The sequence below is a fragment of the Equus asinus genome, chromosome 3, assembly GCF_041296235.1.
Source record: "Equus asinus isolate D_3611 breed Donkey chromosome 3, EquAss-T2T_v2, whole genome shotgun sequence".
Taxonomy (NCBI): domain Eukaryota; kingdom Metazoa; phylum Chordata; class Mammalia; order Perissodactyla; family Equidae; genus Equus; species Equus asinus.
In genome coordinates, this window is record NC_091792.1 from 102,134,987 (window position 1) to 102,154,978 (window position 19,992).

Genomic DNA, 19,992 nt, shown 5'->3' on the forward strand with positions numbered 1-19,992 from the left:
AAGTCAGTCCGTATCAATGTGTGTCTGTCTGTCTATCCTCTTCCCTCTCCCTATGTAGTAGTTTTGCAGTTGCCTCCACGTAGCCCACCCTGGAGCCCCCAGTACACCCAGTGCACACGGGTGGGCCTCTTACCCACAGCTCTGCAGGGCCATCACAGACCCAGCCACAGTCAGCATAGCTGGACTCAGGTTCTGGTCATGAGGCCTGTCTGGGGTTCCCTGCCCCCCAGTACTCGGCTTTGTACCTGTTTAACTCCACATGGCAGGTGGAAGCTGCTTTCTTTGGCCTCTCTTTTTTTTTTTTTTAAAAGATTTTATTTTTTCCTTTTTCTCCCCAAAGCCCCCCAGTACAGAGTTGTGTATTTTGGTTGTGAGTCCTTCTAGTTGTGGCATGTGGGATGCCGCCTCAGAATGGCTTGATGAGCGATGCCATGTCGGCACCCAGGATTCGAACTGGCAAAGCCCTGGGCCGCCGAAGCAGAGTGCGCAAACTTAACCGCTCGGCCACGGGGCCGGCCCCTGGCCTCTCTTAATGAGCAGGGAATCCCTGCCCCGAAGACCCTGATTTCAAGCCCTTGGTGGACCTCCTTGAATCTTTATTAACCTCAGGAGCTAAATTTCCAGTTCTTCTCCTTGCTTCCAGATCTGCAGCCCTGTGGGCCAGTAGCTTTAGCCCGACTCCCCACTTTGCATTTATCATCTTTTTACTGTCTAGGGAGTTGTTATGAGGACAGTTCGTGTTTGAGCATAGTGTAGACCTTCTGAATTTCTCTTTTGGGTTTTGTCAGCCCCTGTTCTGTTTGTATTTGGAAGAGGCCCTCGATTCATGAACTTAGAGGGCCACCGTGAGCAGAAGTTGGGGGAATCACTATTTATTGCCTCTCCTTTCCTTTCTTTTGCATTTTGTGCCATTATTAAAAAAAATTTAAAAACCTACTATCTCAACTGTGCTTTTAGCGAGTATGAAGTTGATTCAATCTTAAGCTTTCTTGTGGCCCAGGAGAGTCCTCCATTAATTCTGGAACAGAGAACTGTTCTGCGAGGAGACAGAGTTAATGCCCTGTCATGAATATTGAAGAGCTGGGCATATCTGGCCAGAGCTCATCTCTCAGTGGGCTGGCTCTGGACAGGGCTGTTGTTCGTGCTCAGTTGGGTCACTGCTTTCGGACATGGATACTTCTAAACCTCTACGTAGGCTACTCTTTTTTGGAGGAAGGAAAGAGGAATTTTTGGCTATCATTTCCATCAAAATTCAGGGACCAGGGGTCTCCTTTTCCCCGTCTTGATTCAACCCTAACCAATATCACTCTGTGTCTGCATATGAATAAAATTCTGTGGTTAGCCAGCTCCCAGGAGCTAAACTTGAAAAGTCCTGAGCATTTGAAAAAATCTAAAATCAAATTTGATTGTCTTGACTCTTGCTTGTGCTTATCAATTACAGGTCACTTGACTGGTGGACAACAGACAGATGCAATATGATTAATGGAACGGATGGAGATTCTTTTCATCCGTTAATAACCAGAGACGAAGTCCTTTATGTCTTCCCATCTGATTTTTGCAGGTAAGAACTTAACAAGTTCCTTGACTGCAAGACCACCCAAAGTGTGAAGACCACATGTAGCTACACTTACCAGGTGTAGCTATTTATGCTTCGTCAGTGATAAGTGCTGATGGCGTGTAGAGAGGCCATGTGGTGTCGTGGTTCACAGCAGAGCCTGACTGCATTGGTTTGAATATTGGCCCTACCACTTACAGCTGTGAATCTTTATTAACCTTGGGAAAGGGAGGCCACTCTGTGCCTCAGTTTCCTCATTTGTAAAATGAGGGTAGAAATAGTTGCCTACCTTGGGAGTTGTTATGAGGACAGATGAGTTACTGTTAGTAAAATACTTAGCCCAGGGTCTGTCACACAGGAAATAATATTAAGTGTTGCTGTCAGTTCTTATGATACACTCTGTCAAGCAGGAAATTTGACCTAGTCTTTTTCCAGTTAACAGGTAATCGCTACCTAGAAGATAAGTAAATCATACTGCTGCCCCTCTTTCCGAGTTTGTAGGTGTTTGCTCAGCTGTAACCTTCCCCTCGATCGTATTTGCCCTCCCTTGCCCTGTAATCCCTCCCTCTCTCCTGCCTGCTCCTTCTCTACACATGAATGTGATTGAGTCTCCTCGGTGGGAAGAAAGCAGCCTCCTCTCCACCCTGGTTCCCCTCTCGCATCATCTGCTCCACCTCCCGCCCTTCATCCTCAAACTGCTTGGATGAGTGGCTTCCTCACGCAGCCTCCATTTCCTCTCCCACTCAGTCCTGCAAGGCTTTCTGTGAAACTTCTCCTCAAAGTCTGAGTGACCTAGTCTCAGTGGACACTGTTGATTCAATATTCTCAAGCATGGCCGTCCTCCTGGGGTCTCATAGCTTACATAATCGCACCACCTACCCAGTCAGCCCTGCCAGAAGCGTCAGTGGTGCTGTAAATTTCACCTCTCTCTTGTGCGTAATCAGTCACCAAGTGCTGTCAGTTCCTGCTCAGAAATAGCTCTTACGTTCATCCCCACCTCTCCACTCCGCCATCTGTACCACCATCTAGACCCTTTCCATCTCTCCTACAGAATAGCCCAGTCACCTTCAGGCTGGCCGGTGTCTTTAACAAATGTTTGTGGAAGGACTGAAGGGAGAGAAAGCACAATTGAGTACAATGAATGGAACACGGGAACCTAGGAGGACAGTAGGAGGTCTTTAAAAAAGATTTGGCACAGAGGAAACACATTCTTATCTGGTACAACCACTTTGAAGAGCCAGTGGCAATGTTTAGTAAACCAAAGACATGCAAACTCCATCATTCTTCAGTTTTCTTCTAGTAGGTTCCAGGCCTGAAGAAGTCTGTATATAAATGCAAGGAGACATATACAGCAATGTTCATTGCAACATTGCTTGTAGTAGTGAAAAATTGGAAGCAATATAAGTGCTTATAAAAAGGAGAATATAAATAAATAGTGGTGTATTCATATGATGGAAGATCATAAGGGATTTAAAATACAAGAAACAGAGCTATGTACATTCATGTAATACGTCCTAAAAATATAACAGTGAATGAGAAAGCAAATTACAGAAAGAGAATATAGCATACTGTTTATATAACACTTAGAAATAGCAAACAGTGCCACATATTGTTTATGAGTAGGCATGTATGTAAAAGTGTAAAGACCTGAATGGGAAGGATAAACCCCAAATTCAGGAGAGTGGTTACCTCTAAGGACACAGAGAAGGACTAGAATCAGGAGTGCTGCACAGAGAGCTTCAGTTGTATCCATAATATATTTTCCATTTATCTGAATGGTATTTGTTATAAAAGGTATTTATTATAATATTTTCTCTATTTTTGTTTGCTTAAAATATTTCATTAAAAAAAATGTTGTAGAGGTGGGATGTGCAGTGGATGGCAACATCCGTGTTATTCACAACCCTGCGAGAGATGGATTCATCTGGTGCCAAGGTGAAAAAGTGAGGCGTCCGGAGCCCTTCCCCTCGGCCTTCAGGGGAAAGGGCTTTGGCAGTTCCTCAGGGGCCATGCGAATAGGAGGATGGTTAGTGTGATATGGGTCTCCTGTTTGAAACTCTGTAACAACTGAAGGCAGAATTGTTTGACCTCCGTTGAAATAAATGACTGGGGAGAAATATAGAAACTATTTTTATTTGGGGGAAATGGGTATCAAAGGATGCCTCCTGATCAAGTATCTGTCTAACGTGGCGCTTTTCCAGGCCCTAGGAATCCTCCAGGCCAAACCCTTCGCTGCCTGGTCTGCTCCTGCTCCTCTGCCTCCTCCCTGCTGCCTTTTCTTTGCTTCTGCCTCATCCACGCTGCCATGTGTCCATGCTGGTCTACATGGCTCTTTTATTTCTCTCAACATGCGTCTCCATTCGAAAGGTCGTCTTCTTAATTTTCTACCATACATTATGTTTTTCTTTTCTTGGCCTTGTTTGGATATTACCGTAGTTGCTACATCTTAGACATCTTTCAAGCCAGTTCATCTTCTACTTTATGACACATTGAGTGGGTTGAGCTCCTTTCAAGCTTTCTTTTGCATCTTCATTTTCCACTGACCCCGTAAGCTTTCAGCCACGTTGTACCTGAGAACGGATGCTAGCTTACTGATTTGGGGCAGATGACACTGACTGGAGCCCACATTGACTTTATAATCTTACCTCCTAACAGGTCAGTGTATATAACTTTCAGTGACTTTGAGAGTGTCCGGGGACTGCCTGCCCTTCGGTATAAGGTGCCCGCAGAAATATTAGCCAATACCTCCGACAACGCCGGCTTCTGCATACCTGAAGGAAACTGCTTGGGCTCAGGAGTTTTGAATGTCAGCATCTGCAAGAATGGTAAGAACTCAGACAGGGGACCTGATGATGAGTGTCCAGAAGGTGGGATTGGTGTTCTTCCCCAAAGACTGTCATCAGCCCAGTAGAAAGAACGATTCTGACCTGTCAAGAACAGTGTTTCGTAGGACAGCTATAGAATGGTAAAAAAATGCTTGGCTTTTCTGTAATGCTTTTTCTTGCTAGAAGACCATGTTGTGTTTTCTCTGGGCAATAGTGTATATGTCTTAACAGTCATAAAAGCTCATCTTTACTGAGCATTTGCACTAGTCACTGTTCAGCTAGTCGTTGTTCTAAGTGGTTTCTATATTTATGTGTAGTTAGTACATATAAAGCATTAACTCATTTCATGTTCAAAACAATGCTAAAAGAGAAGTGGAGAACTCACTAACAAGTACAGATCTTGGTAAAGATTCTCAATGATTTCAAAGCAGAGTTAGTTTTAAACCCTGACTACAAATTTCCTGGTGTTTCTCTTTCTTTCTTTTTTTTTTTTTTGGTGAGGAAGACTTGCCTAGAGCTAACATCTGTTGCCTCTTTTTTTTTTTCCCTCCCCAAAGTCCCAGTAGAGAGTTGTATATCCTAGTTGTAAGTCATTCTAGTTATTCTATGCGGGATGCCGGCACAGCTTGGCTTGATGAGCAGCTTATATGTCCGTGCCCAGGATCCAAACTGGCAAACCCCACGCTGCTGAAGGGGAACACGCGAACCTGACCACTTGGCCACAGGGCTGGCACCCTGGTGTTTCTTAATGTCTGAGACACTCTGCTCCTTTCTGGGAATGAGGCAGAATTATCAGTGGTACAACTGACAGAAGCATTTTCTTCATCCTAAGGACTAGTTTTAACTATCATATGCTGCATGATTATTCATAATAGCCTTGCTGGATAGACATCCAGTGGGCTCTTTTCATAATTGTGGAAACCAGGGCTCAGGGAGGGAACATGATTTTTATCGGGTCCTTATCTCTGAGCAAATCCCTGCTGGCAGTGAGGGTCTTCCCTTATTCGTCCGTGATTCCTCTCAGGCTACCATTCCTCTTTCAAGTTTCTCTTGAGAAACTGGGTAACCGCTTTCTCCTCGATAAAGTTGTCCTTTTCTCCTGAATAAAGTAACATGCTAGCTTTTGCCCCCTTGTCTGATTAACTTGAAAATCTCCTTTCGGGATAAGGCTGAAGGTCAGTGGTATACGTGCCTATCCTTGTCTCATGGGGCAGTGGCTCCCAAACCTGGTCTTGCATCAGAATTATCTGGAGAATCATTAACAATATCTGTCCCAGAGCCCACATACTAGGCCCCAAAATCTGTATTTTTAACTTGAGCTCCAGGTGATTCTCATGAAGATGGTGCCTACAATTTGGGCACCCCTGTGCCAGGGAACATGGCAGCCATTACCTGGAGATGAGACCCACGTGAATGGGAACAGGTTGCTGCTTCTGACCTCGCCTGCTGTCTGACTGGGTGAATGGTCCTGAAACCGTGCCGGGAGTTTGAAAGCTCTGAGACCTCTGGCCAAGGCACAAAGGGGGACATATCTTTCTTGTTGTTTTATGAACGTTCTGCTTCCTCAAGAAGTTGATGTCAGAATCAACAGGAAGATTCCACTTTGCAGCAGTCCAACCTCTTGCTACAAACCTTTTCCTCTTGCTTCTTACGTATTCCCGAGTGTGGACAGAAGCGTTAAACTCACCAGGATTATCCTCAGCTGTTTTGAATTCCTCAGGAGCACATTTTGGGTAATGAGATGAAGGGAGTATTCTGGGGTGAGGCAGGTAGGGTTTGAGTCCTGTTCTATTTGTTAGCAAATTGGCCAACTTGACGAAGGAAGGTTCCAGACGTCAGTTTTCTCATCTGTAAAATGGGAGTGATGATTGCTTGCTTGGAAGGTTGTGTCAAGGTTAGAGATAATGTATGTCAAATACTCAGGACAATGTCTGGCCCTTATTAAGTTCTCAACAGATCTTTAAGAACACATTTTAAAGGTTACTGTAGGTCACAAAGAAGGAAGTCATATCTTTGTGAAACTGTTTAGCAATAAAGAGCAAAACTCATGTATGTGACAAATGATGTGTATCTTGAGCCATGGGCTGGTGGATATGTAAGCAGAGTTAAATTATTTGCCAGTAAGTTAGTTTCTCCAAAAATATTTTTACCTGGCAGCAATTATTGAGTTCCTCTCTCCTCTTAAATAGCAAAATCTAGAATAGGTTTCCTTTAATAACTTGGTTCCCTGTGTTTCTTAAAATGAATAGGAAAGAAAAAAAGAAAAAACCAGAGTCTTCTTGTGGGCAGACCTTAATCTAGCCAGAGACTGGGCGGATGGCATGACCAGGCAGAGTCGTAAAAACTTCTGCAACATCATATGCAGGAGAACAAAGCCTCTCTTAGCTAAAACAAAACCAGAAAGACAGAAAAGCCGGGGGAAAAGACCATTTACTGGTAGAGAATGTGGTTGAAACAGGTGCTTTGAGATGGGATTGGCTCATTCAGTCAGACTTCTGCCTCTGTCACCTCATAGCTGCATGTCCCTGGGTACATTTTCTAACTTCTCTGAACCTCACTTTCCTCAAATGGAAAATGAAGATAATGGTTCTAACTTCATAGGGCTGCTGGGGACGTTAATTAAAATAATGTGCGTAAAGCATTTACATCTTACAGGTTCGGCAAATGTTTGTTGAAGAATGAATAATTTAGCCAGGACTTCAGTGTATATTGTTGGATAAAATGATGTGGGGGTGAATGAGATGTCAGGAAATGCAGTGTAAGTCCCAGACTAGGCAGTGTGGAATGGAATTGCGGTCTGCCCCTCTTCCCCACCCAGGTTTGCTTGTGTCTAACTTTCCGCCCCACCTTGGGAAGCAGGTTTGTGGTCAGGAGCTTTGTCTTCGTCTTGGACTCTGAAGAGCCACACCCTCAGCTCTGTTTTCCTTCACACGCAGGTGCACCTATTGTTATGTCTTTCCCACACTTCTACCAAGCAGATGAGAAGTTTGTTTCTGCCATAGACGGCATGCATCCAAACAAGGACTACCATGAGACATTTGTGGACATTAATCCTGTGAGTACATGCGTCCTCCTGGTGAAAGAGCGTGTGTTTTATTCTGTCTGTCTATACGGTGTTCCCCAGTTTAGTCCTGAGCACTCGTAAGAAAATGAAAATTCCTTTCATCTACATTCGCGTGGAGGAAGCTCAGCTCAGTGCAATGTGGTGCGTGGCCTCAGAGCCCTGTGGTTAGAAGGCTGGATTCTGTGGATCTGATATGCAGAAATATCAGCAAACCTGCTTTAACAAGCAAGCGACAGTGAAAGTTCCATCATTAGAAACAACTGAGACTGGACCCGCGTGACCTGGTCCACCTTCTGTCGCCAGAAGAAGATTGGACCTGAACACATGCATTTGTCCCATCGGGGCACAGATCAGCAAGGTTGAAGACGTTCCTCTGCTTTGCCAGGCGTATTGTAGTTGAAATTTAAATATGTATATTAGCTTCAGTCACTTTTGGCAAACCTCTTTCTACAGGAACTTTTGAGAGTTTCTTATGTTAAGGTAAAAGGTATCAGATATGCATGTACTTTAATCCTGTATTCACAGAGGAGAAAAAGCAAAACCGTGTTAAAAGGATGTGAATGGCATTTCACAGTGTGAGAGCCCTCACTGTAGAAACTGAACTAAAGGTCAGGTATCTTTGTTCATGGGCTTTTGAACACATGGCACAAGACAAGAAAAGTGAAAACAGTCCTTTAGCACAGCAATGCATGGGGACTTGGCTGTTAGCTCCACTCATTGCATTTGTGTCTAAGAAACTGGTGGTCGTATCTTTTTGTGAATAAGATCTGGAGTGGTTTTTTTCCCTTTTCTCTCTTAGCCATCAATCAGTTCCTTTTCATCAGCCAAACTGTTAGGAGGTGCTTGTCCCCAAGGGCTAGGCGCAGCCCCATAACCTTAGCGCAGAGGTGGAGCTGTCACGGGGACGATGGCCACCAGTGCACCTGACCCTCCCTGCCCTGTTAGGTGGGCCCCGACCATACTTGGGCACCATTCTCTAGCTGTGACCACCATCCTCTTAGCTCTCTGGACATCTGAGAGATATCCAGAGCTGACAAGGTATCTGCTGGATCCCCCTCCTGCTGGGGTTCTCTAGGGCTCTGCTATTCAAAGTGGCAGCATCACCTGGGAGCTTGTTAGAAATGCTCAGTCTCAGGCCCCACCCGCGACGCACTGAATCAGGACCTGCATTTTAACAAGGTCCCCAAGAACCCACATGCATAGTAAAGCTTGAGAAACATTCCTCTACCAGGCACCTAACACAACACAGGGCACAGTTCTTGTTCTGTCCTTGTTTGTCCTTGTCCCACTCTATCAGATGTGGTGGTGGCCACAGTGTTTATCAGAACCACACGTAAATGATGCTCTATTGAAAAAAGCCGTGTTTGTGGTTTTAATAAATCCTAATGTTGTCTTTCCGTTTCTCTAATTTACAGTTGACTGGCGTTATCCTAAGAGCTGCCAAGAGGTTCCAAATCAACGTTTATGTCAGAAAATTAGATGAGTTTAGGTAAGTTTTGCTTCCTTCTACAGAGGCAGAGGGTAGAAACATTTTGCTACGTTGACTTTCTAGTAGGGTCGATATTGGGAGGGGTGCAGCCCACTTCCTAACTCTGCTCACCCCTGCCCTTCAGGATGAGGCGAGATCAGCATTTTCATAGGCTGCCTCGGTCTTGGAATTCACTTATTTTATTTAACCAAACATGTATAGAGTGCTTTCCGTGGGTCAGGTATTGTTCTAAGTACTTTACATCTATTAACTCATTTATTCTTCCCAATAACCCTCTATTATCCCCATTTTACAGATGAGGGAACCCAGGCACAGAGAAGTTAAATAACTTGCCAGGACCCACACAGCTCATAAAGCCAGAGTCTGCTCTTCCCCAGGTCACCAAGCAGTTCCCTCGCCGGCACTGTGTTGCCTCCCCTCTCTTCTTTCCCGCTGCTCCCACCCAGGGCCAGCCACGAGCTCTCAGTCGGACAGTTAGAACAATGTGCTGAGTCCAGCCCTTCCTCCCGCGCTCCCTCCGAAAAGCACTGCTTGATTAGGATTCCTAAGTATAATCTCTGCTTAAACTTTGCAATGGGAATTTTTGGATATGAGAAAATGCTTATGATTTAATGTTGTATGAAAAAACAGGATGTAAAACTATATGTAATATCATATGTATCTATCTATTCTTTCTATCTGTAGTCTATCTAACCATCGACACAAGTAACCAATAATCAATCTATAGATTAAAAACGGGGTGAGTTTACTGTGTGAGTCAGCTGGAGGACCGTGGTGCGGAGGCACTCTCTCCACCAGGGAAGAAAGCACAGAGGAGAAATGGCTATATACCATTTCAGAACAGGGAGCGTACATCACACATGACAGGAATGCTTGCTTTGTCTTTCCTGCAGTCACAGGATGTTTTGCGGTGCACACAGCAGGTCACTCTGACCATGGCTTTGGGGAAGGGATGCTGATCTTGAGAGAAATCCTGATATGGGAGGGAGGCATTTGTCCCTGTCTTTAAAGGCAGCACTCCTTGCTCTGAGAGACTGTTCACTGTTTAAAGCAGACGTGCAATGCGGGCTTCACGGGCTGTATCGGGCCATTCTGGAAAAAAGTTCAGGCTGATTCAGTTTTAAACCAAAATGGCTTCCTCATATACCTCAGTGTATTAACTTTCCTTATTAGTTTTATTGCTTTTCATTTATTCCATCATAACTAGCTATCTATCTATAAAACTTGGTTGGTTCCCCATCACATTTGCCAGATTTAACCCCACATGTCCTGAATCTTTCCAGGAAGCATATGTGGTTTGTAAGAATGCATTTTGTCACCTGTGTCTGCATTTCTGAGGCAGTATTTAGTAGTTAAGATCTAGAGCCGTAGAATCAAAATGGAATTACAATCCAGGCTTCACCACTTACTTGTGGTGGTGGTCGGCAAATTGCTCTGAGCCATCATCTCTTCATCTTAAACCTGGGATAGTAATATCTACTGCATGGGACTACTGTGAGCATTAAACGAAATAAGTCCACGGAACGCCAGGCGCAGAGCTGGTGCCTGGCAAAGGCTCGGGAAGTGGTTGCTCTGGGCTCCTGTGAAGACGACACTTAGTGGCTTGATTACAAAACATTCTGAGGAATGGCAACATTGTTCTGGTGGCTGTTGCCTCCTCTCTGATAACTCTTGGGAGAATAGTAATCATTTTGATGAATTTGCTCTCAGGATCTTGTGTTTGGTTAAAAACACTTTACATAAATGTGCCAGACTTGGAATTGTCAGACTGACAAATTGGAATCTAACTTCTGATTGGTAAGTGTTTGCAAAGATAATTAAGAAGTCTGCATCAATTCTGGTTAATTTAATGAAATGTGTGCTGGAGTTTTTATATAAACTTATCTTTCCAGACCAGTGTGCCATTACAATGAAGATGTCTAGAAAATAATCTCATCTTTTGTCTTTGTAGTGAAACAGGAAACATTAGAACCTTGGTTTTCCCCGTGATGTATATCAATGAGGTAAGTCCTGGGAGGGAGTCCCGGGTGTGTTTTAGCTGTGGAAGCTTGGGAAACTTCCCTTATGATGTCCACTATTGTAGCTACGTGTAACTTAAGATGTGAGACAGGGGAAAGGGGATTTTTAAAAACCTGCTTGTCCTCAGAAAACTTCTGTTTATATGTTTACATGACGTGGCCTTCCATGAGATTTGAAATGGCAGAAAGAAATTTCCCTTCTCAAGAACATTATTTGGGTAAAACTCCTTTCTGGGAAGCTGGTTATGTGAGAAACATAATGTAAATCAATAGCCATATAATAAATAGCCTCGGATAGATGTCCAGTTCAGCCTCTCGTGGGGTCTCCTCCGTCTTTGAAACCCTGCCAGTTTGTAAAATGCAGTCGGTTTACCGATCATTGTTGAGGAGGAGGGAAAGAGTAAAATTAAAACGGTTTGCAACATTACATGAAAATTTTATGTAAATTGGTTAAAGCAATGATTAAATAAATGGTTGAAGAAGTGATTAAATAAATCACAATGCGTGCCACTGGTTTTAGCGATACTGGTTGCCTTATCCTTCATCATAGCACAGGGTTTTTTCCTACTTTCTGGTAAACAAATATATATCATGGATTTTAGGAAACAGTTCTTGTCTTAGTTGAAACAACAGGAGTTTCCCTGAAGAATTATTTCTTTCATAGTGTACCTACAGAAATTTTATCCATAAATGTTATGTATAAGTTGAAGTTTTATAAATAAAAGCATATTCTGAAAGCTCAGGAAACACCTGCTATTTAAGATACTTGTGATCAACTCTTTTCCAGATTACATATCACATTTACTGTATGTAGTTCTGTCTCCTTAATTTTCCTCTGTCTTCCACCCAGTTTTGAGGGGAAAATTGCAGCCTTTTTTTTTTTTTAAATTGCAGCCTTTTTTCCTCTCAATAAATTCTTGATTGGCTGGCTTCTGTTGCTAACAGCTGCATATTTCAAAGTTTTTATTATTTTTCTCTCTTCCTTAAAAATACTTGTTCTTTTTAGAAAATTTAGTAACAGAGATTAGCAAGAAAAGGGAAAATAAAAGTCACTTTTTACAAAACTTGAGCTAGACTGACATATTGTCTTTAACTTGCTTTATTTTCTCAACAATGTGTTGTAAAATTTTTGCTGATAATGACTTTGTGAAAAGTCACTCAATGTTTTACAGTTTGTAAAACTAACCTGTGGTCTTTATAGAACTCTTAGGAAATTTAAAAAATACTTACTAAGCGAATCACTGTATGAGCATGGAATCGTTATGTTGTACACCTGAAACTAATATAATATGTCAGTTAGACCTCAATTAAAAAAGAATTTAAAAATATTTAAAAAGTGAGTCACTGACAAGCCTGTCCCTCAGAGACAGGTGCAGCTGACATCTGCTTCCGTTGCCTCTTACTGTTTCTCTGGTTTTGATATTATGTAGTTGGGACCATACTGTAGATACAGTTTTAGAGCTTTTTTTTTTAAATTTGGCATTATATTGGTAGCCATGTTTATAAACTTTTGAAGGGTTTGTGATTACAGTTCTAAGACAAGGCTTTTATTGTTTGATAGGAAAAATTCAGGCAAGCTTTATCAATTTACAGGACCTCCTGGGTCATCACGGTTATTGTCTGTGGAGAGGGGTGTGAAAGCAGAGCTTGTTGAAAATGAGGAATGGCCCTGTTCTGGCAGCTTCTCTTCCTAGTTGTGGCATATTTGAAGTCCCCTCCACCCCATCTTCTGCTCTGCTTTTTGTTGAAGACTAGATTTGGTCCAGGGAACGATGGAATGAAAGCTGTGCTTTTGGTGCCTCCTAGAAGTACTTGACTTCTCTCTACTCTAGAAAAATAAGACATTAGACCTGGGAGTGGGCTTGGAGACTCTTCTCCCATCTCCTTTTTCCAGAGGCAGAAACTCTGACCCTGATGGACTCAGCCATTGATTGGAAGAAGCAGCCCTGGAACCCACCCTCTGCCTCAGTCTGTTGCACACTGAGTCTAAATTAAGCTAAAGTCTCATCTGTTGTGTGGAACTTTTATGGAATTAAGCTTTCCAGATATCTCACCCATGACAGTTTAAGGTGATAATACCTTTGCCTTGCATACAAAAAGTGCTGTTAGAACATTTCCTTGGTTGTCAACACCTTCTGGAATTCTGGTTAGCCTCAAGACTTCCCTGAATACTTTCTATCTAGACCTTGGTCCTGATTAGTATAGATCTAAACAAGAGAGAAATTATACTTTTCCACATATCATTGTTAGAATGTTCCATACATTCATTCATTTAATCAGCTGACATTAATTGAGCACCTACTGTGTACAGGATGCTCAACCCACTGTTGAGGTGACACATAAAAATCTTGCCTTCAGGGACCTCATAGTCACAAGGAGACAGACAGGTAAACAGACAGTTAGAATGCAGAGTGTGAAGACAGTGATGGAAGATTTTAGAGACTCAGTGGGAAGCACATAAAGGGGCCTTTGACTAGGCCTGAGGTGGCTGGAGAAAATTTCTAGAAGGAAGTTATGCTTAGCTGGAGTTTGAAGAATGAGTTGGAGTTATCTGATGCGAAACAATGATACTATCTCAATATTTCTGAATATTTTCCCTCCCTTTTCCAACCTGTGTTTTTCTCCAAAGAATTATTTTATTGCATATGTATTATTATTTTTTATTTTATTGAGGTCATAATAGTTTATAACATTGTGAAATTTCAGGTGTACATTATTATTTGTCAGTCACCATATATATGTACCCCTTTACCCCTTATGCCCACCCCCCCAACCCCCTTCCCCTCCGGTAACCACTAATCTGTTCTCTTTGTCCATGCGTTTTTCTATCTTCAGCATATGAGTGAAATCATACAGTATTTGTCTTTCTCTATCTGGCTTATTTCACTTAACATAGTACCCTCAGGGTCCATCCATGTTGTTGCAGATAGGATGATTTTGTCTTTTTTATGGCTGAGTAGTATTCCATTGTGTATACATACCACATCTTCTTTATCCATTCATCAGTTGTTGGGCACTGGGTTGCTTCCACGTCTTGGCTATTGTGAATAATGCTGCAGTGAACATAGGGGTGCGTGAGTCTCTTTGAATTGCTGATTTCAAGTTCTTTGGATAAATACCCGGTAGTGGGATAACTGGGTCATATGGTATTTCTGTTTTTAATTTTTTGTGAAATCTCCATACTGTTTTCCATAATGGCTGCACCAGTTTGCATTCCCACCAGCAGTGTGTAAGGGTTGCCTTTTCAACATTTGTTGTTGTTTGTCTTGGTAATTATAGTCATTCTAACAGTGTAAGGTGAATCTCATTATAGTTTTGATTCGCATTTCCCTAGTGATAGTGATGTTGAGCATCTTTTCATGTGCCTGTTGCCCATCTGTGTATCTTCTTTGGAAAAATGTCTGTTCATATCCTCTGCCCATTTTTCAATCGGGTTGTTTGTTTTTTTGTTGTTGAGTTATATGAGTTCTTTATGTATTTTGGAGATTAACCCCTTGTTGGATAGATGATTTGCAAATATTTTCTCCCAGTTGGTGGGTTTTCCAACCTATTTTGAGAGGAAAACATCTTCAGGAGCAAAGGGAAGATGTGTATGAATAAATGCCTCACCTGGCTGCTCTAATTTATAAATGGATTTTCAGTATGTCTGGTTTGCTAAGAGGAGGACATACCCAAATTATGTTTAATGATTTGGAAGGAAGATATAGAAAGAAACTTTACCCCCTGGATATTTAGTAATCAGGGGAATACTATTTTCTTGCCTCCCCGCCCCAGAGTGTTCTCATTGATCAAGAGACTGCGAGTCGGCTGAAGTCGGTAATTAACACCGCTTTGATCATCACCAACATCCCCTACATTGTCATGGCGCTGGGCGTGTTCTTCGGTTTGATCTTCACCTGGCTTGCATGCAGAGGACAGGGATCCTTGGATGAGGTGAGCAGTGGCTGGAGGACTTCTCCCTCACTGGATAGCGTTCCCTGAGGTATTCAGCTGTGCCTCGAAGGGCTGTCAGCTGGCTCATTCGGGTGGATTTTGAGATTTTATGCTGGGCACAGTGATTTCATGATTACTGCTGGACCAAATGAGGAGCAAGACAAGTGTGTCAAAGAAGGAGGGGTGATAGAATAGGACTGCCCAGTACTGGGGGCCCTCTTGGTGGGAATGAATCCCTGTAAGCTTTACATCTTTGAAAATAACCTGAAAGAAGAATATATTACAGCTGAGCACCTAGGCTTCAGTGTCAGACTGCCTATGTTCAAATCCCAGTTCTGCCACTTTAATAGCTGGGTGACCCTAGAAGCTGTGCCCCGGTTTCTTCATCTGTAAAATGGGATAATAATAGAGCCTCCCTTAGGAGTTTTTCATGAGGAATAGGTGATGCAGCATACATAAAGCACTTGGCCCAGTGTTGGCGTTTAGTGAGAGCTCAGTAAACATTAGTTATTTGATACAACTGCTCCAAGATTAGAGAGCATGGCAGCGAGAGACCTGCTTGGAAAGAATCCTTGATGTATCAGAACACACCTGCCACTGAGTCATCATTGCGTATTGAATGATTGGCGCAGGGGGGGTAGTTACTTTCCTGGAAGGATGGGAACAACCCCAAATGGATGGGATAAACAGAGTCCGGTTGGCCTCCCTAAGTGACCAGCAGGCCAACCCAGGGGCCTAAATACCTTCAATGAGCCTTTTCTGTAGAAGCCTTACTTAAATTCTCAGCAATTTCCCTTTTTACAGCAAAGGCTTTTTGTTTTCCTCCTAGCTGCCTCAACTGAGTGTCTGAGGCAAATGTGAAGTAGGAAATGAAATAGGCGGAAACCATCTGAATAACATTAGCTCGGATTTCCATGCCTTCCACTTTCTTCCATTGTGTCTCCTAACCATGGCCGTCACGTTAGGTGTGAGGCACCTATTTTGCCATTCCCATCTGTGGATCTTACTTCCAGTCTGACACTGTGCAGTCACTGAGATTTTCACAAGCACAGAAGAAAGCCCATGTCAATGTTATTACTGCTCCTACAGTTAACCGTCTTCACGCATTCAACAAAGCAATTATTGAGCACCCACCACCTCCAAGACATTGTTCTCTGGTAGGTTTGAAACTAGGAAGGAGGGGAATTCAATAGAGTGTGATGAGGGTTATAGTCTGGGTCAGCACAGTGAGGGTGCTGCTCCTGTACTGGGCAGGGGGTTGTCAGAGCAGGCCACCACGAGAAGGTTGGCGCTAAATGTTAAAGAAAGAGCAAGAAGCAGGCTGAGAGAGGAGAGAGATGTGTGGGATGACTGCCTTCCTGTCACTCTCCTCCTTCCACCACTGCCCTCAGCTTTTCACATCTGCGGACAAGTTTCTGACGTGACACCTAACTTCGCTGTCCTCTCTCTTCTGAGTCACAGGGAACTGCAGATGAAAGAGCGCCTCTCATCCGAACCTAATCACAGCCAGAGGTTGGTGAAGGAACCGTGTGAGCTGTCCTCACCTGAACCAGGACGTGGGGAAACTGTCTGCGTCCTCACAGGCTTGTTGCCTCTTGGAGAGAGAAGGCGAGAAGACCCAGAGCTGGCAAGTGATGAGAGCATTCCAGCCGGAATTAAACTACAACAGGCTGACATGGTTGGCCATTAGGCTTTATAAAATCCTGTGGTCCCTCACAAATTGTTTTGTTTTTCACTGTCTAGCAAGTATTTAATAAACTCTTGTATAGTAATATTTTTTGTTGTTGGGTGCTGGTAGCTCCAGAATTTTGTGACCACTGTTGTGGTTAGAATGTCTTTGCATCGCTTGTTAATGCTTCTTGGTCTAACCTTATTCACTATGCCTCCTCGTTCACCAGACTTTGTGCTTAAAATACATACATACCATTTTATGTTCTGTTCCTCCATTCATTTCATCCTGAATGCAGAAGTAAATGAGAGTTTGGAACCCAGGGTAAAATGGTAGCCTCAGTTAGTACATCATTCAAATGCAGCTGATTTCGTCTTTTAAAAAATTACATATTGCATTTCATGCTAATCTTTGGTTCGAAATTCCTCCAGGAAAATGATTCCGTGTTCCGACTACTTTCCCATGGGTAGGAACCCACTGGGGCCGGGCTTGGGTGGGGGGAGGTGTTTGGTGGGGGGTGCCCGTGAGTTGATAGTTGATTAAAAAACCTGAGGATTTTTTACTTGTAGTTTTGTGAATTGGGAGAATGCATATATAATGTTGGTGAGGACAAGTACAGATATTTCATAGAGAGTAGAACTAAATGCTAGTTATGACATTTGTGGATAGTTTGTTATTTTTTTTAGTCAAAATGATCTTGATGTGTGGAAAGGTGTTTGGAGAATGTAATCAGCCACTGATTCCCCCCCCCCATCACCCTTGCCAAATACGATGCTGTAGTAATTACAATACTATTGAGTGATTATTTGTAAAATTATTTATGAATATGGGAAATCCATCCATCTACAGCCTAAGTTACATATAAATTTCAGGAAGTCTGACCACACTGAAGAGACATTTTTTGGGGGGCAGTCTTCTTGGTAACTTTGAAATTCTTTTTATAAGTTGTTCTTTTTTCCTCAGACTCAACGTTTTCTGGCTCCCTGTCACTCACTGTATAGAGACATGTGTCCTATACTTCCTGTGACAATCATTTTGCTGACAGAATAATTTTCAAATACTGCACAGAAAGTGCTTTAAAGAAAGGTCCCTTTAAAGAAAGGACCAGAATCAGAGCCACCTCTCTTCAGAAGACCTCTTGGCTATCAGTGTAACCTAAGTCAGAGGATTGGGAACCATCCTATGTCACAGAAGTCACGCATATTTAAGGGCATTTTCTTTGATTCTCCAAATTCACTATTCATTTTTGATTGAGAAATCTATACAGTTATCTGGCAAAGTGCTCATAGAATTTCTTAACTGAATCATTCTATGGGATTTTTTTAAAAAGCTGGATTTCGTTGTAAGCAAATGAAGAAAAAAAAATCCCTGGATTTCACTAATGTAGCTTCTGATCCCAGGATGGAGGTAACGAACCTTTTAGTTTACTTGCCCTGATTTTCCTTCTCTCTACGCTAACGCAACTTGTGATATGTTTCCCTTCTTCAAGGGGCAATTCATTAAACTCTCAACTTCTCTGTAAATTAAGATAGAACCTATAGATACCCTAAATCACCAAAATGTGAGAAACTGAATCAAAATATTTTGTCTTTCAAATATCTAGATTTTTTTCATTTCTCAATATTTAACTAGATAACTAGCATATTTTATTCTTCTATGCATCCACTTATCCACACTAATAAAACTGATGAGCCAGTGCACACCCACTGGTTCGTCCAGTTATTAGGATATAACTATCTAAGGGAGAAATTTTTGAATACTATGAATGATAACAGCTAATGACGTACACTTTCAGACTGAATCTCACACAGGCAGGGAGACCAAAAACATATTATTTCCATATCCATGTCATGATTCTTAATATTTACTTGGCTTGAAAATACATTTGATATTTTCCTTCTGAAAGTCTGTGGCAAACCCATAAACTGCTGTCAAGATTATAGATTAGTTAAGAAGAAAGAATGTACCTATTTGGTTTTACATTGAAAATAACAAACTATTCCTCATGCTCATTCTCTTGGAGCCATTCTCCTGGAAAGGCCCTCAAAGTCTTTGTGATTGTCAGGATTGTTGCAGTCACAGAATACGGGCGTCCTGTACTATGATACTCAACTTAGGGAGAAATCAAGTCAGAGAGAGGTTACCTCACTTCTCTCAGGGAAAACTGAGAGTTGAACACAGGACGGGAAAATGGGCTTTGCCACTTTTAGCTCCAGACTTCTCCCGCTAGACTTTATTCCTTCCTGTTCTAGAAAGATCACTAACGGTCAAGTGGAGCAAGTTCTATACGACTAACCCCTATTGGGGTTTTTACTTAAGGGAGGCTAATTTTTTTATTTAAATTGCCCAAGATATGAGTTCTGCAGAAGGTGACCTTCATACTTGGCGCTCTAGGCATTATTACTGGAATTAATTGCTTGTGGCTATTAAAGAGAATACTGACCAGAATGCTCTTCATGTAGCTTATACAGTTGGTTCATTTCATGTGATTCTTGATATGTATATTTCTATCCTTAATGCAATGAATGTTTCACTAATAAAAAAAAGTTTATATGAAATTGTACTGAAAATCGTACGTTATGTCATCAGAAGTGCAGTTTTCTATGGGGTTTCATTTGAAAGATGCCCTTTGCCCTCTTGTTGGATGCAGGCCTGAGTTACATCCCCCGACCGCTGTTGATTTCAGCTCTGCTGTGGTAGATGGTTTTAGGCAGCCTGCCAACACTACCTCAAGCAGGTCCCACACACTCTGCCTCAGGGCTTTCTCCAGGTCCTGGAAGCCCCTCAAGAGCACTGAGCAGTTAATGTACCCAGGGCAACGCTCAACCAAAGGGGGCAGGAGGCAGCTGATAAATGTCCGAGTCCTCAGAGGAACAGTTCTCAGGCTAATTTGACATGGTTCCTCAGCTAGGATTGCCCACAGTGGGAACCGCGTCCTAGTATCATTTCTTCATTCCCTATCTCACTCTCCCTGCCCCGTCGCTGCTGCTTCCTCCCAAATAACTAACATCCTTATTCAGATCTGCCTCCAAGTAAATGCAAACTAACTGCAGACAGTCCACCCAGCAGGGCTCGGCAGGACCAGAGAGCTACTGGAGAGGTACTGGACTTTTGTTTCTGGTGATGTTTGGACTAAAGTTATTAATACAAAAAATTTAGATTACCTTTAAAACTTTTCTCATCCCAATAATATTGCATCTTATGTCTGAAATCAGAGCAAATCCAGATCAGTCATAAAATATCTAGCTCAGTGTTACAAATGTCCTTATGTATTAAGGACTCTTGATCCCTAGCGAATGTGCTTCGTAGGAATCCCAAATCTGATTTTAGTGTCTTATGTCATAAGAGAAGCTCCTTCTATCTATTTCTGCTTCCTCAAATGTACGTAGAGACACCTGGAACTTTCTGACATACCAAGTCTAATTATTTCAACTCAAAG

The 19,992-nt window shown here is 42.5% G+C and overlaps 1 protein-coding gene across 2 annotated transcripts in view; it reads left to right on the forward strand.

The window, feature by feature from the left end:
• Positions 1-19,116, forward strand: part of SCARB2 (scavenger receptor class B member 2) — a 69,732-nt gene extending 50,616 nt beyond the window's left edge. The window contains exons 6-12 of one of the 2 annotated variants that reach the window (XM_014865733.3): positions 1,442-1,561; positions 4,211-4,380; positions 7,317-7,435; positions 8,860-8,933; positions 10,885-10,936; positions 14,726-14,884; positions 16,346-19,116. In XM_014865733.3, the coding sequence (XP_014721219.1) occupies positions 1,442-1,561; positions 4,211-4,380; positions 7,317-7,435; positions 8,860-8,933; positions 10,885-10,936; positions 14,726-14,884; positions 16,346-16,384 (733 nt within the window). In that variant the 3' untranslated portion in view covers positions 16,385-19,116. Of the gene's footprint in view, positions 1-1,441; positions 1,562-4,210; positions 4,381-7,316; positions 7,436-8,859; positions 8,934-10,884; positions 10,937-14,725; positions 14,885-16,339 lie in introns of both variants that reach the window. The other variant, XM_014865725.3, reaches the window with a different exon arrangement.
• The last annotated feature ends 876 nt before the right edge of the window (positions 19,117-19,992 follow it).